General features: G+C 47.1%; 2 protein-coding genes across 2 annotated transcripts in view; one reads left to right on the forward strand and one right to left on the reverse strand.

Moving 5' to 3' along the window:
* NAA60 (N-alpha-acetyltransferase 60, NatF catalytic subunit) overlaps positions 1-16,886 on the reverse strand; it is a 22,110-nt gene continuing 5,224 nt past the window's right edge. Inside the window, exons 2-6 of the mRNA XM_045820877.1 lie at positions 6,204-6,319; positions 4,653-4,782; positions 2,732-2,828; positions 1,681-1,915; positions 1-291 (exon numbers count right to left, since the gene is read on the reverse strand). Coding sequence (XP_045676833.1) covers positions 135-291; positions 1,681-1,915; positions 2,732-2,828; positions 4,653-4,782; positions 6,204-6,313 — 729 coding nt within the window. The 5' untranslated portion in view covers positions 6,314-6,319 and the 3' untranslated portion in view covers positions 1-134. The remainder of the gene's footprint in view (positions 292-1,680; positions 1,916-2,731; positions 2,829-4,652; positions 4,783-6,203; positions 6,320-16,886) is intronic.
* The window catches only part of ZNF597 (zinc finger protein 597), a 24,081-nt gene continuing 22,940 nt past the window's right edge, over positions 15,746-16,886 (forward strand). Inside the window, 1 exon segment of the mRNA XM_045820666.1 lies at positions 15,746-15,754. Within this exon segment, the coding sequence (XP_045676622.1) occupies positions 15,746-15,754 (9 nt within the window).

The following is a 16,886-nucleotide window of genomic DNA, read 5'->3' on the forward strand; positions in this document are numbered from 1 at the left end:
GTAGCACCGGGCCTGCAGCTGGGGCAGGCAACGGGCCAGCTCCTCTACAGAGTACAGCTGAGGTCAGGTGGCCAGGAAGGTGGGCTCCACAGGGCGCCGGGGGGTGGGACCTGTTGGAGACTGCCCGGCTGGCATCACATGGTCCGGCTATACTCAATGCCCCCCTTGGTGGAAATGCTTGACCATGGCAGGAAGCTGCAGAGCAGGCTGTGGGCCTGGCGGTAAATCCTGTGTGGGATGGAGCAGGGGCTCAGGTTTGCTAGAGCAGAGCCCAGGTGCTGGATGTAGTCCGTGGGGCTCTGTTAAGGAAGACGCCAACTCGCCTTGCCCACACACCCCTGGAGTGGCACTGCCAGCAGAGGCCCGAAGAGCAACCTGCAGGACTATGTGCAGACAGCATGCCATTCTCAAGAGGCCAAGAGTCTGTTCCGTGTCTGCAGTGCTGGAAAACCTTCTTAGATGGAGGGGCCTCCACTGTGCAAAATAATAAAGGGCTGCACATAGGTACAAGAGGACCTTCCAGGCAAGGCCTCAGGCATATAGATACGCAGACTAAGGCTGAAGGATAGGGACTGGATGCTGCAGGGAGGGGTATAGCAGAAGAGCAAATGTTCGCCCTGGCTGGTGTGGCTCAGTGGACTGAATGCTGGCCTGTGAACCAAAGGGTCACTGGTTGATTCCCAATCAGCACTTATGCCTGGGTTTTGGGCCAGGTCCCTAGTAGAGGGCACATGAGAGGCAACCACACATGGATGTTTCTCTCCCTCTCTTTCTCCTCTCTAAAAATAAATAAAGGCTTTTAAAAAGAGAGAGAGAGAGAGAGAGAGAGAGAGAGAGGGAGAGAGAGAGGGAGAGAGAGAGAGAGAGAGAGCGCAAATGTTCATGGTCCTCCCCCTACTCTTAATCCTCAGAGGGCGGGCTTGTCCCTGTGACACAGAGGGGTCTACAGTGCTAACCCTTAGATAGCACAGAGACCCACCCATCTTCACATGAGCGTGGAGGCCTGTGGGTTCTTGTACCGCCTTTCTCTTTCCTGTTTATTTCCCTATGAAATGGATAAATCCTAGACTCATTCAATTACACACACATGCAAACACAGTATTTTCTGGGCCACACTCTATGATTATTAAGAAGTCTTCCAGCTTCCCTCCTACTTGTCAAGGGCTAAACAGAGTTAAAGAGGAGGGAGCAGGGAAGGGACATACCTCTGAGTACCCCACACCCCATATTCGAGTGTTCAAAGCAGCAAGTAACTCTTTCATTTCGTTTTTCCAGGCCAGCACACAGGCCTCATGAGGACAGGGGCTTTTGTCTATTTTATTCATCGCTGTAGCCTCTGCAACACCAGCAACAGGGGCTTTCAACCAATACTTATTGGATGAATGAATGGACAGAGGGATGAGTGGATCTTGGACCAGGAGGGTGAAAAATTCACCCCTTGTGCTGAGCTGAAGTCCAAAAACACTGAGTGCTAAACCACGCCTGGTTTCCCAATATCTGCAACCAGACCATCATTTCCAAATACATGCAGACCAGACCTACCCGCAATACCATCTCATTGGGGAAAAATGCATCCTGTGAGCTTGGCCTTGTGAATGTCATCTGAAAGTGACCACAGCTCCAGCTGGTTCACAGGCCCTGCTAAGAAGCCAGTCCCTTGCCCCTGAGAAGAAAGGATATAGGATGGTCCAGGGAGGGTGGCCGCCATTGATGTAGAGGACATAGGTGAAGCCATCTTTGAGGACCCCACGGATGGAGTAATAATAGGGGAGATAGTGGTGCTGCTTAAAGTCTCTGTTTTCATAGAAGTTTATTGCTGTGTTGTTGGTGGTGAGGACATGCAGGTAGATGGCTTTGCAGTGGTCCTGGGCGGTGGTGGATATGTGATCCTTTAAACTCTCAAGTAAAAGAGAACCTGCAGGTAAAGGGGCAACAGTCAGCATGGCAGAGAGGTGAGGAGGAAGCATGAGGCAGACAAGGAAGTCACCTACAGATCTCTCAGCCATTGCATCAAAGACTGACTTCCCATAACCAGCTACTGTCAAAGTCCCTAAAATCCCACACCCAGACAGAGCCTGTGAGCTGCATACCACTGGACCAGGACCATGGACGCAGGCTGCATAGTTTCCTCCCAAGGGCTGGACCCAGTGGAATCTCACTAACTTTTCAGACAACAAAAAGTCTAAACCTAAGGCCACAAAAATGGGGAACGGGCAAGCCTGGATTACAATAAAGATTGCTATTTGCTGGCTGTATGCGGAATTTGGAGATAATATGGATGGTATGGCACCCCAGATGTGATAGGCATTTGCTACCTGGCAGCTAGGACTGTTTCTTTAAGTATGTTTTCTGTACTCTTAATGAAAAATGCCTAATGACCAGACAAAAGCTGTGTGTAAGGCAGCAGGTGTGGTCAAGAGGTGCCCATTCTGTAACGAGGACCTTTGGAAGTTGTTAGTAATTTGATCTCATCAGACTTGGGAATGAGGCCATGGCAGAAAGACCTGGTAATGTGTGGAAAGGTCATGGGCTGAAATGAAGGTCAATTTGGGAGGTGGAGTGCAGGAGACCTATTGAGAGGAGAGGATGAAGGTCTGATGCAAAACGGAGGAGGGGTAGAGAGAGAGACAGAGGGGTACTGAACAGCAAGAATCATCCGGATTTGGGAAGTGACTAGATGTGGGTAGGTGGGGTGTATGTGCCAAAAACCATGAGCTTGGCTGCCCCTTACCTATGCCGTGCTTTCTGAATTCCTTCACTACTCCCAGACTTAGAATGTATGCAACTTGTGTGTCAACAGAGAAGTTGGAGGCTAGTATATCTCCATCCTAAAGAAAAAGTCAGAAATAAAGTCAGGTCCACATGAAGTCAGTTGAAGTACCCGGTCCCACCGCAGAACACATCTCATGTGCTGACTCTCCCATCCGCAACACCTGGGGGGACACCGGGGCAGGAAGGGACAGAACAGAGCATATGGAGAGTCACCCCTACTCCATGGAAACCAGAGGGTATGGGCCTTTCTGCTAAAAACTGTTAAAAATAAGAACACTCACAAAAAGTTGTTCCTCTTTGGAATGGGTGGTAGGCCATACAAGGAAGGACACTGGGCCAGACAAGTGAAGCTACGGCGGGCAGCACAAAGGAAGTGGCTATGCTGTACGGGCTCTATGTGGTGCTCGCACGTGTCAGCTGACACATCAAGAGACCAAACAGCCAGACGAACACAAAGTGTTTCAACACATAGTTGAAAAGTTTAATTAATAAGGGGGATAAATGGTAATGGAAAAAAATACAATAAAAAATAAACTATTAAAAAAAAAAAGAGAAAACTTTAAAGGGTCCTGCACTGCCCCAGGTGGTCTTGGAGTAAAGAGAGTGGGGAGTCTGGGTGGCTCCTCCACCGTCCACACCAGGCAGAGCAGCATGCCACAGCCAGCTACCACACATGTGTCTCCTGGTTTTAGAGATAGAATTCTGGACTAAGTTGTGAATTCAACCACCATGAGGTTCTGATGTTTTTCTGCCTCACAAAAAAGAAGGCGGCTCAGTGAATTCTACCCCATGGAAAGGATACTTGGTGACTTGGCCTCTCTGGTTACGTGAGTGGCTCCTGTGTGCTGGGAGTGGGTTGGCCTGTCCCTACTCCCTACTCTCCTGGCCCTGGCCCCAGCTCTAGCACTCCACACCACAGTTAAGCTAGATACATGCAAACTCAGTCTCAGGGAAGGCAGTATCCTTATTGTTCTGGTCACTTGAAGCCCATGAAAGGGTCAGGGAGGAAAGGCAGGCACTTCATTTCCCAGCTGATGTCTAACACGCCCTGCTTTCTCTTCCCAGTGTTCAATTCATCCAGCCTCTCAGTACGGCCTAAGAAAGTGGCAGAGTGCTGTATCTTAGCACTAAAAAGATGGAGGAAAAGTTACTAAAAAGAAACCAACTTTGCCAAAATCTAATAATGGACAAATTAGGGGAAAAAAATTGAGTGGGTCTGGTCTTTAAAAAAGAGAGAGAGAGATCCTTCCTGCATTTTTAAAGAAATAGCCTTAAGGTAAACAAAAAGAAGCAGTTGCCAGTTGGTGGATTTTTTCCTCCTCTGGAGTAAATACCCATGTGAGATGCTACTCAGTCGTTAAGATGACCAAAATCATTAGGCAGAATCTTGACCCAAGTCGATCACATGAACAATGTGTTTGTGACCATGACCTCACACGTTACATTCAGAGCAGGACTTGCTAACCTGGGGTCCACAGACTCCCCGAAACTAGGGTTCTTAGATAGATCTTGGAGGGGTCTATGACGTTGAATAAAAAAAATTGTATCTTTATTTTCACTAACCTCTAACTGAAACGTAACATTTCCTTCAGCACACCACAGCAGTATTAGCAGTTTCTGTGATACTGCCATCAACACAAATCATCCCTTGCAACTACAGATTCTCAGTGGACCATTTATTCCCCTCCTAACTTCAAAATGACAGTCCTTAGTAAGAAGCTGCGGTTGGGACTTGTTACTTAATGTGCATATGACGGCATCACATACACAGAGAAAGAAACCAGCGGGGCGTGAGTCTAGGCTCCTGAGAAAAAGGTCCACAGAGCAGGCAGCACGATTCTGCCCTGAGGCCCGGGCCCATCTTCAGTGCACATACTTACCTCCTTGTGTATCTTGGTCCTACTTTTTATTTCAGCTACTATCATTCCTACAATGGTGCCCCTGTAGGTTGCGGCAAGTGAAAAGAACTTCTTGTTGGAGGTGATGTCACGATACCATGAGTCTGGGTACCTGAGGAGAACAAATTCAGGTGAAACTGCCAAAGGCCAAGTCCGATTAACATTGTGCTTCAGACAGAGGACCCACAGGGTACTCGAGGCTACTCTGTCCACTGCTCCAGGGTTGACAAGGAGCCTGCCACTCAGTCTCCACCAAAGTGTATCATTCTCAGTGAATCATCTTCTTAAAGCAGCAATCCATCCAGGCAAGATGGGGAATTTCTGATGGGAAAATGATTTTATAAGATGTAGCGATAAGGGGTGGGGCTGGGGACCTTCCATGACATTGTTTCCCCTTGAGCAGTGTCTGGAGGGGCAGCTGGAAGAGTTCAGACTCAAGACCTTTGGTAGCCTGAGGGGAGCAGGGAAGAGAACATTTCATGCAAAGTCCCATCAGTGATGAAAGGCAGATGACTCAGCCCCAGATAAGGACACTTAGTAAGGGGAAAGAGCACTAGGAGCTTTAAGGGTCTGTGGGTTTGTTTCTTAACTTGGGACATAACAAGTTAGCCCAGATGCCTTTCCTGAGACCAAGAGCTGGAAGAGGGTGTCAGACCCTCCACTGTGTGGAGATGCAGCAGAGAGGCGCTCTGCTCGGGTCTGTTCTGCAGAGGCCTCTGCGCAGCCACCAGAAGGCCCTATGGGGCCGGAGCATTGTCTAAGCTCCTCTCATGGTCACAGTGGGTAAAATCTGAGGTTAAGACTCATAGACATACGATGTTTAGCAGGATTTTGTTTATTTTTAATTTTTAAAAGTTTGCACCTATTTTTCAACAAAAATGTGCATATTACAAAAAAAAAGTAGGAAATACAGTCAAGCAAAACGAAACAAACTTGTAACTACTAATAATCTACCCATCCCAAAATACAAAAAACCACTGCTAGATGGTATATATCACAGGCTTTTATCACAGGCTTTTATCTTGTGCATGTTTTCAAATGAAAGTGGAATTGTGGTACATACTATTTTCTAGTCTTTTTTCATTTACTATCATGTAAAAAAAAATTCTTGTCAAATGTATCTTGATGACAGATATTTTTTTCCTGGCTGAGTAATATGGCATTTCTGCATGTACATGCCCTAATATATGTCACCAATTCCTTACTGGTAAGTAACTTAATTTGCTTTTCACTTTGCAGATTTATAAATAGCACTGTATCAAACACCTTTGTAGTTAAAGTTTCTCAGTGAAGCCCTTTTGGGGAACTCTTTGCATAAGGGATACAGTGAGGTGGAAAGGGTCTGATGGCCATCAGGGAACAAGGCCTGGGGTCCTTTGACAGGCAAGGTGACTCTGGGCCACCATGGCACCTCCAGGTCATCCTCACCTTTGCACAAGCCTGCCAGCTTCAGTGGATCTGTGGGTACTACCCCCATCTGCTCCCTCACCCCTCCAATCTGCAGCTGGGGACAGAGGGAGCCACTCAACTTACTCAATGGGGAACCAATCACCACAAAGATGCTTCACAGTGTCTATGTCATCGTGGCAGAGGAGGCGCAGGCTGACCTCGCTGAGGGCGCTGGATGGCACCACCTCTGTCATTCACACCTGTAGGGAGAAAAGCAGTGTCAGGAAGGCAGCCAATCCCCCTCCCCCAAAACCCCCATTGAGCCCACTGACCCCATCATGACACACTTACTTCCTCTTCCACCTCCTAACCTGCGAGGCAGGAAAGACAGGAAGACTAGTGCCTTCCCCCATGGATGGCAGTGCCCTCAGTAATTGCATGAAGCAATTACTGTCTTTCACAATAATCCCCTGTACCAGGTGTCACAGTCACCCCCACACTGCAGACAAGGAAACTGAGGCTTGGGAAGGGCTGGCAGGATAGAGACCTAGGTTCCCCTCACTGTTCACGCAAGACACCCCTGAGCCCCAGAGAGCAACCTGCCTTTGGTCAGCTTTTTCTCTCCTCTCCGTCCCTCTGAGCTGCCCTCTGAGCACCACTCCTCCCTGGCAGTCTCCTGTCTCCCTCACACCGTCATTCTTCATTGCACAAAGCACACAGGCCCTGTCAGCCCAACTGCTGCCAACTTGGGCCAGTGGCGAAGAAGGCCCAGCAAGAATGGCTCCTTTGGGGGCCAGCCATGGGCTGGCAGCCCCTCAGGGTAATGACAGGTCAGCTGCTGTGCCTCTTCCCCTTCTTGGTACCAGCCAGCCTGAGGAGGATCATCTGGGGTAGGGGCTCTAGAGGGCACGTCTGCAAGGCTGGAAATATCACTGTGACCTTGGTGACTTCAAAACAGACATACAGGGTGGGTAGGGAGGAAGGAGCGGGCAGAGGTACTGCAGAAACTCCATGGCTCTGGGACCACCTTAGGTTTGGTCTTTCTAGAATACACGGGTCTCCAAGGGGTGGGGAATGGACGACCCCGACATGTCCCTCTGCACAGCATGACTCAAGAGTTGAAATGAGGGGGTGGGAGGGGTAGGGAGATCGAGCAAAAAAGAAAAAGGGAAAAAGAACTCATGGGCAGGGACAACAGTGTGATGACTGTTGGGGGTGGGGAGGTGGAGGTAGAAGAGGGTTAGGGGAGATAAATGATGATGGGAAAAATTTAAAAAATGTAAAAAGAAAGTTGAAATGACAAGGGACCTGCTTTCTTCTCCCTTCTGTTTTCAGGCAGCATCTGAACACTGCCCATGTGACATCTGTAAGGCGGGGGGAGGGGGCCCTCCCGTGAGCCCGCAGGCAGCACTGGGTGCCCTTATCCGGCCTGCACCCCGACGGGCTCTGAGGGGTCAGGGATGGAAGCTCTCCGGGACAAGAAATGGGAATATTCCTGCGTGAGGCCTGGTGGATCCCAACAGGTCAGGAAGAAGCTGAGGTACCACTCACATCTTAGAAAAGGAGAAGTGTTCCCATCAGTGCTAGAGAAGACTAGTCACTTAGCAGGGGACAGAGCTGATCTCTGGATGCACGATCTTTGAGAGCTGAGCTGACCCAGACAAGTCTCTCTGGTCAGGGATGGCAAAACAAGGGACAGGGACATCACAACAGTATGAGAGGTCTGTCGAGAAAGGACAGGCCACCGCTGCTGTGCTGTGTTTATGTGAGTTCTTAGTTCTAAACACAAAACAAAACAAAAACACCAACCAAATAAGAAAATACCCCCAGACTTGGCAGCTCTGAACTTCCCATGTTGCCTGTTTTCTTTTCACTAGGATGCACGTTCAGAAAATAAGACACCGTCTTGCCCAATGTCTTGTAAACAGCTTGACTATCTGACCTACACAGCTGGGCCATTCCAGTGACCAGCACCCCCTTCCATGGCCACTGCTCCAGCCGCCCATCCCCAATGGCACTCAGGACTGTCTATGTTCCGATGAGTGTGACCTCAGGGACCTCACGCTGCCTAAGTGGCTAGCTCCCTCTTGGGAGATGGACTGGTTAACCAAAATAGGCAAGTCCTAAGTTTTTGAGTCATCTCTGTCCAAAATATATCCTAGCGGTCACTGGCTAGGAGGGACTCCCCAGTTATCGTGGGTAAAGGGCTCTTTTGCTCCATGGAACACAACTGTAAAGGTTCAAGAGGTCCACCTGCCAAAAGCAGGATGGAGACCAGCACATCACAGCCTCCAGCTGGAAACAACTTTCTTGGAGATTTCTGCAACTCTACCACACAGGTGACCCTCCCTTCCCCCAAAAAAGGAACAGATCCCCCCCCCCCCCCACACACACACACAAAAACTGAACGTGTTTTTTCTTGTTAGATATGAGAATAGCAGTGTGGTTATGTAGAAGATGTCCATGTTCTTTAAGAGATGCACACTGAATATGCAGGGGTGAAATGACAAAATGATGTTATGGATTTTAATTCAGTTGGCACGAAAGTGGCAAAATATTAATTACTGTTGAATTGGATGATGGGTATGCCAAGTGAATGTTTAAAAAATATTCTTAACTAAAATTAACCACTGATCAACCAAACTTCTCCACCTAGGCTGAGTTTCGGATATGGACAGCAGGTTTTTGGGGAGACAGATTTCAATGCCTTTGGTGTCTTCACTGAGACCTTTGGGAAGCAGCATCACAGCCTTTGCACACCTCCTCCCTGGAAGCAGTGAGTTCTCAGCAAATCATGGTCGTTTAATTGCTGAGCACTCTGGATCCCAGATGAGTCAGGCACCCAGTTCAGAATGCTGTGGGGGCAGAGATTACTGTTTGGGACCCATCTTAACCAACCCTCAAACTCTACTAAGGTTTTAAAGAGTGACAGTGTAAACACTTGCTGTGCAGTCCATGGACACAGGGCGTTGTTTTAGGAGCTGTGCTTGAAGTTGCCCAAGTTGCTAGGTATCAACCACAGGGCCACTTTAGGGCAACACCCTTCCTTTTCCCTCAGGGCCAAGAAAACTAGGAAAGGCAGAAAGCCCTATCAAAAATTTGAACCTTTGGAACAAAGTCAACAATCCTACATTATCCCAGGCCAAAGCAAGGCCTGTCCATCAACGCAGTCTTTCTGGAGAGGGCTCCTGAGACAAGGGTTTTCCTCTCTGTTGTAATCAGCTCTAGGGAAAATCCTGGCAGACAAGCCCAATTACCTAACCACCTCTCTAATCCAAGTAGCCAAACAGGATGATCTATAAAAATTCTGCTTAACACCCTAGTGATAATACAACCCCTGCTCTAAACTGAGCAAAGAAGTACAGTGGGAGTCTACTATGGGCTCACCAAAAAAACAGCCCTCAAGCAGAAGCAACCCAAATGTCCGTCAATGGATGAGTGGACTCAAAATGTGGTCTATCCATACAGTGGATGTTCAGCACTGGTACCTGCTACGACGTGGATGAACACTGAAAACATAATGTTGAGTGAGAGAACGGCCACATATCTTATGATTCCATTTATATGAAATGTCCAGAATAGTCAAATTCATAGGGACAGACAGAGGATAGAGGTTGCCTACAGTTGGGAGAACTGGAGGGTGATGGCAGAGGGTGTGGGGTTTCTTTTGGAGTGGTCAAAACGTTCTGAAATAAAATGTGATGGATACACAGCTCTGTGAACACACCAAAAACACTGAAAGGTGCACTTGGAATGGGTCAACTGTATGACATGTATAAAATGAGGACATTATATCCTCAAAAAAGCTGTTAAAAAAAACAGCCCTAATCTTGAAAGTGAATGGTTGTTTTGTGAGCAAATGGATAAAGAAGATTCTTTTTGAAGTAAGTCATAGTAAATTCTAGGAAGATTCACAAGCTTTCCAGTCTGCAAGTCAAACCGCAGGGACTCATGCTGGTGCTCTGTGGTAGGACTCCTTTAAGGGGACTGGCACAGGGCCCGCCTCCTGTGGGTCCACCACTGTGCCAGGTCTGCCAGGGTGGGGTTGGGGATCCTCTGGGGAAGACGAGGCTGAGGATCAAGGAGGCACAGACTCACAAAGATGAGGCAGAGCTACCAGCCCACCAAGGCCAACATGGTAGCTTCCTCCAGATTTGGGCCAACTTTAGTATTTCATATTCAAAGAAAAAAAATCTGTCATTGGCTTGGAATGTGTAAGATGTGACCACAGAAAGTTATCAAGTCTCAACTAAGCACATGAGTGTTGTCCATGAGTTTTCAGGGGGTAGCTACTTAGATGATTTTGAGAAAGTAAAGATCACTCTAGATTTCCCCTGGCTAGATAATTAACACAAACCACAAACCACCAAATAAATGTAAAATCAACTTTCAGCCCCAATGCATGACGTACGCTAGGAAATTCCATATTGTCCTCTTCCCTGGCAAACCAGCTTTGGTGGTTTGTCTGGGTCTGGACAGGCTCAAGCCAGCCTGTCCAGGGTGACTTGAATGCTCACCCTCATCACCCTTGGCAGAGCTCCAGATGTCTCATCTCCTGTGCCCCACAGTTTTCTTAAGCAAGAGCAAATGTGCTCTGAGCTCCTCCTACAAAAAGAACTGCAGGACAGGAGCTGTCAGCTTGCTCTCAGCAGTCACTCCACCAGAGCTGGCCGGATGCGTGAGGCAACTGGCAAAAGCAGCTGGCAAAGCCAAGGTCTGATGGCCACAGACAGACCTGGGGCACCCGAGGAGCTGGAGCCATTGCCCAGTCAATAAGTGCTAAGATGCAAGGCCTTGACCTCTATGGTTGCCTCAGCAGAGGACTGACTGCAGAGGCTGGGGGTGGGGCACTTCCTGAGGAGACGGAACTGTTCTATATCTTGATGGTGGTGGTTACACAAATGAACATATATGCACACATGTTAAAACTCACTAAAAAGATTTTCTTGTATTATATAAACTTCAACAAAGTTAATGCTAAAAGTTTAAAAAACCACTGTACTTTGAGGTTCGATAGAAAAGGAAGAGATCCATAATAAATCAGCATCTCTTACACACTGGGATTTATATATTTTTCTCCTAGTATCCTTGGGACAAGGCTCTTGACCAAAATGGGAAGGTTTGTTCCCTGTTCAATTTTCAAGAAAAGCAGTGGGCTCCAAGACAAACAGATATTTGTAGATTCTCACATCCCTATTAAAAGTCCTTCCATGTTTGCAAAGGCCAGTTCTTCAGATGCCTTGATTTAAAAACAGAAACGCCACATTTAACTAGGGAGAAAGCAAGATATTACAGTGCCTAATCTGTCCCAGCCCAGCTGACAGAAAGGCACAGGAGAAGGAGAATCTGGTGCCCTAGTGCCAGTGAAAGAAGAAATAGAGTCAGAGAGGAGGAGTTTAGAGATGGTGGCAATGCAGGTGGGAGGCTGGTGTGGCAAGGGCCTGGTTTACCACTGGGGGAACAAGTCAGGGAACCCACATATGGCGCGTGTGGGGACCCTGGTGTTAGGCCCTCTGCTCGGTTCTGAGCCCTGGAGAGCTGATGGGATGGACACCGAAGCCACAGATGCACAGGCCACCTCTTGGTATACATTTCCTTACAAAGACACTGACATGCCTACATTACAACGGTAGGGTAATACTGTACAGAAGAACTCAGTTCACTTGAGTTTGTAAAAAATTTTACTTATTGATTCTTTTGGGGGGACACATCAATTTGTTGTTCCACTTATTTTTGCATTCATTGGTTGGTTCTTGTATGTGCCCTGACTTGGGATCCAGCCTGCAACCTTGGTGTATCGGGATGATGCTCTAACCAACTGAGGCACCTAGCCAGGGCCACGGAGGTTTCAAGTGAAAATATGCAGCTGCCAAGGTCAGGCTTGTAGTGGAAATTCTTCCCAGGGATTCCTGGGTCTGCATCATGTTCTTGGTCTTTAGGAGGAGGATGAGTGAAGTAATTCAAGGAGGGGCAGAAACTGGATTCTCTAAGACCGAAATTAAGGGCCTGCTGGCTCAACCCTCATTCCATCCTTTCTCCTTCCCCAAACCTCATCTTCCTGAGGCTATCTGCAAGCCTCATCTTTCTTCTTTGCTGAAATGACCTTTCTGGTCCCTTTACCCAAGGCCACTTTTTCCTGAGGACTCCATGGTGGCTCTAAGGAGATGATGTCTGGATATCTAGACATTCCCTCCCTCACAATACTTCCCAAGTGCCTCTGTGTGCTCAGAGGGACAGATGAAAGTGGAGGACTGGCTGCCAAGATGTCCCTAATGTCCTCAGGAACATTTTCCATCTCCCTGCCATGTCTTAGTGATTCAGAATCTGGGGGGCTTGAAATGGAATTGTTCCAGGTTCTGGAGGGGGTTCCTGGCACTGTCATGACACCCACAGGTCCCTCTACTCCCACGCCAAGTAATAAAGCTGGAACAGCCCTATTTGCTGCAGAGCCTTCCCCTTCATAGACTGTGTCCTGGTGCCCTTGGTCCACAGGGCCTCTCCCTTGCTCGAAGACAATGCTTCTGGGTCCCAGACAAGCTGCACTGAACTTTAAAAAACCCCCCTTTCACATCTGGCCGGTGTGGCTTGGTTGGAGCATCATCCCATAACCAGAAAGATTTCTGGTTCAATCCCTGGTCTGGGCATGGGCGTGTGCAACCCCCAGGTCTGGACGTGTAAGATCCCCAGTGTGGACACGTACAGGAGGCAACTGATTGATGCTTCTCTCTTGCATCAATGTTTCTCTCTCTCCCTTCCTCACTCTCTAAAAGCAATGGGAAAGAAGTCCTTGGGTGAGTATAAACAATTTTTTTAATTAAAGTTTCTCACCCCCCTTTCTCTCTCTTTCTAATTTCAATACATAAAAAAATTTTTAAAAGTGCTCTGGGCTCTACCCAAGGGGCTCTGGGCTCTGACCTCAGCAGACTTAAGAGTATTCAGGTCAGCCATGACCACACTGCACCCTCCATCACCCTAGAACCTTCCCTTCCTTCTCTTCTTCTACTTCCATTGGTTCCAAAACAACCCTCCTCTTTGCAAAGACTACGCCAACCTCCAGACATGCTCCGGATGCTGGAGTCACCATGACTCAGGGTCAAATCCCAGCTCTGATGTCTACTGAGACATCTCTGTCCTGCTCCATGCTTCATTCAGCTTTCTTATCTATCTCTGGGAAGACAAATGAGATGGCCACTTCCAAAGGGCCACCCCAATCCCTTGCCCACCTCTTTGTCTCCCCTCTCCCTGGCTCAAGCACCCTGTTCTTCAACATTTTCAACCTTTCCTTTTGCACAAATTCCCCTCCAATGGGCCATAAATACATGCATACCCTCTTTTGGACAAGCCTCCTGCCACCTTCTTTCCCTTCAACATAACCACTTACAATACCGCATTTGCTGCCACCTTCTTGCTTTATTCCTGCCCTGCACTTCCTGCTCCATCACACCGGGGATGACAAACCAGCAGCTTCCCGTCTCTGAAATCCAGTAGCTCTCCCTTGGAAATTGCCTCCTCTGACTCCCTACAGCTCACACTTCAGTCAACCCCTTTCTCAATCCCCTGACTCCCTTCACTCTATGACAAAGCACTACCCTGGTCCTTCTCCAACACTCCAGGCTTTTTCTCAAGTGAAACACGAAAAAAGATTAGCACTCTTCCATGGCACAAGGATTAAAGACGACCAGGCCTTCAGGAATAAGAAATTCTGCAGATGCCATATTTATTGACTTGGAAAATTCAACAATAAACTACAAGTTCTTGCATTTAGGATAGAGAGAGAAGAAAAGAAAAAATAAACCAGTGACGGGCACAGAACACTGCCCTGCTCATCAGTAAAATGGGTCAAGGGATAAAAGGAGAGAGTGAGGGAAACAGTGAATGCTCTTCATGGCTGGTCTGTTCAAAGGAGCAGCTGCCAATGGGGGCGGTAAGCCCTTTCCTGGGAAGCCTGGGCTGCTTCCAAAACTTCAGTGTAGAAGGAACGTGATAATTTTACAGGGTGACAAGAAATGAACACTCAGCATTCTAGTACCAAACAGCCTCCTTCTTAAAACCCAACCATTACTCTCTCAGGGGAGCCTGTATATTCGTGACATTTAATTTAAGACACATCTCGCCCTGACTTGTATGGCTCAGTGGGTAGGGTGGTGTCCTGCAAACAGAAAGGTCACCAATTCGATTCCCAGTCAGGGCACATGCCTGGATTGCAGGTCAGGTCCCTGGCTGGGGGCATGTGTGAGGCAACCAATCAATGATTCTCTCACAAATCAATGTTTTTCTCCCTCTCTTCCACTTTCTCTAAAAATAATAAATCTTAAAAAATATATACATAAATCAAAGGCTATATTTAAAAAAAAAGACACATCTCTTCAAGCATAAATTGAATGATACTAGAGGATTCCAATTGCATGAAATTCTGAAACTGGCCAAGGGAACTGCTGGTGACAGAAATCAGAAAGTGGTTAAGAGGGGGACACTGAGAAGGGGATTAAGGCAACTTGCTGGGATGATGTCAATGTTCTATGTCTCCTTCGTTGGTCGTCAAACATATGGACCTGCTCACTTAAAATCTGAACACTTGGCTAAGTGTTAATTATACCTCAACTTTAAAGATGACAACAGCTGGTTCCGGTGTGGTCCCAGGTCCAGGCCATTCTTTCCTTTGGGCCAAAGATTCTACCATCCCCTACATTTCATACTGAGAATCCATTCAGGTTTTTATTCACCAAAATTGTATTGAAAATCCAAGCCCTGCTCTAGGTACCGTGGCTGCAGCAATAAACAGAGCCAGAAATCTCGGATTATACGGGAGAGAGGGTATATAGGGGAATGAGGTTTGTGCTTTCCTGCACCATTACAAAATACTCACAGAAACCACTTTCTTTTGCTCGAAGAATGCCATGACAAAACAGCACATCGATGAACATGGAAAGTGCTGTCAACCGGGCTGTGCAGGGAGGGGTTAACACAACTGTGTGAAAGGGATGCTCTCCTCCCTGAGCCACAAGGACAAAGGCAGAGGATCAATGCCCTTGCATCTTCCCCAAACTGCACCTAAGATCCAAGGAACCCTACTAAGAAAATGAAAAATGTCTAAATGTGGCAACATTCTTTATCTTTTTTTTAAAGTGTGGTAAAATATAAATTTTATCATCTTAACCATTTTTAAGAGTATAGGTCAGTGGCATTAAATACATTCAAATTGTTGTGCAACTGCCACCAGTGATGGTCACCAATGGCCATCATCTCCTGAAACTTTTCATCTTCCCATACTGAAACTCCGTCCCTATTAAACACTAACTCCCCGCTCCTCCTGCTTCAGCCTCCAGCCACCATTTCACTTTCTGTCTCTACAAATGACACCAGCAACATTTTATGCTGACACCTCTTCACTAAAAATGTCAACTTGAAAGGAAGCCTTCAATTTCACTTAATCAGAAACTTCCATCGAAGTCTCCCACAGATGTGGCTCCACCCACAGCACAGCCTCTTCAACTGCCCCAGAAGGAAAGATGCCAGACCCAAGCATCGTTTCAGCATGACACAGGCCTCCACGACAGTTCACAGCATCGTGTATTTCGGAGATGTGTTCTTTAGCTTTCCACTGTGTTAAGATGAGTTCTTATTTTGTTTGAAATTCTATTTAATCATTTTGCTTTTTTATTACATGTCCACAGTAAAATGACCTGATGAGAAAGGTAAGTTGTCAGGCCACCACTGTGCATATGTACCACTTGTAAAGCCCAACGCTCCTTCAGAAGGCATTTGGGCTAACCTTGGTCATGGCAGTCTGAGAGAATCCTCTCACTGTTCTCAGGACCTATACCAGAGCAGCTAATGAGTTTCTACAGGAAGGACTGGATTGTGGTGTGCCACCGAGGACTATTTGCCTTTTGTGGCCCCATTAGGTCAGTGTCAGAACTGGAGAAGGACAGTCTAGCTAGGTTCAGAGAAAGAGACTAGGACAAAGAGGAAGAACAGATTAGAGCAGGACTTGGGTCTGAACTGGGGCCAGAGACATGAAACCAAGATCATAAAACAGAGAGAGAGACCTCATGGTTCCATTGCCTGAAAGCTCAGAATAGTCATCTTCCTGGAATAGAAAATGAGGGCACAGATGAGCCTGTGCTGCCAGCTTGCATGGTTACGTGGGAAGATGCAGCTAAAGCTCAAAGTAGAACAAGTGGGGTGTGGGCTGGATGAGCTGTAAGGATGGTCTGGTCAGGAAGTACCTTTGCAAAACAAAACCACCTGTATGACTACATTTTTGCCAGGTGGGAATCGAAGAGTAGTAGAATGCCCAACACTGGATCCTGCCCAGGGCTCAAAACCTAAAGAGGATTGGTTCTTCCATAGAGAACCTCAATAGCTACAAGCAAACCTAACACCATTTAATTTCTGACTTCTTTTTTTTTACGAGCTTGGGCTATTTTTATTATCAGGAAAAAAAGACTTTCAGGTGGTATGTAAAAATTATGAGCACACTTTTATATTAAAATAATCTCACGTGTTGTTTTTAATTAATAACTTTGACATTTTATAGTGTCTCTTCAAATTGTAAGTAGAATAATTACCCATTTTGCTCCAAAATAGACTTTCTTAGTGCCAGTTTTTAAGCTCCATACTATTGGAATAACGTGGCATTTTGTGCACTTGATGCCAGAAATAAACAGATTCAAAGTTGTAATGAAGCAAAGAGGGGTGGTTGTGGATAAGGGCGCTGAACAGACTTGTAAAAATATTTTAAAGGGTTCCTGTGTAATCATTGAAAAGCAATTTTAGCCCTGGCTGGTATGGCTCAGTGGATTGAGCACCTGCCTGCCAACCAAA

The sequence above is a fragment of the Phyllostomus hastatus genome, unplaced genomic scaffold (genome assembly GCF_019186645.2).
Source record: "Phyllostomus hastatus isolate PE091 unplaced genomic scaffold, TTU_PhHast_1.1 phas_scaffold_442, whole genome shotgun sequence".
NCBI lineage: Eukaryota > Metazoa > Chordata > Mammalia > Chiroptera > Phyllostomidae > Phyllostomus > Phyllostomus hastatus.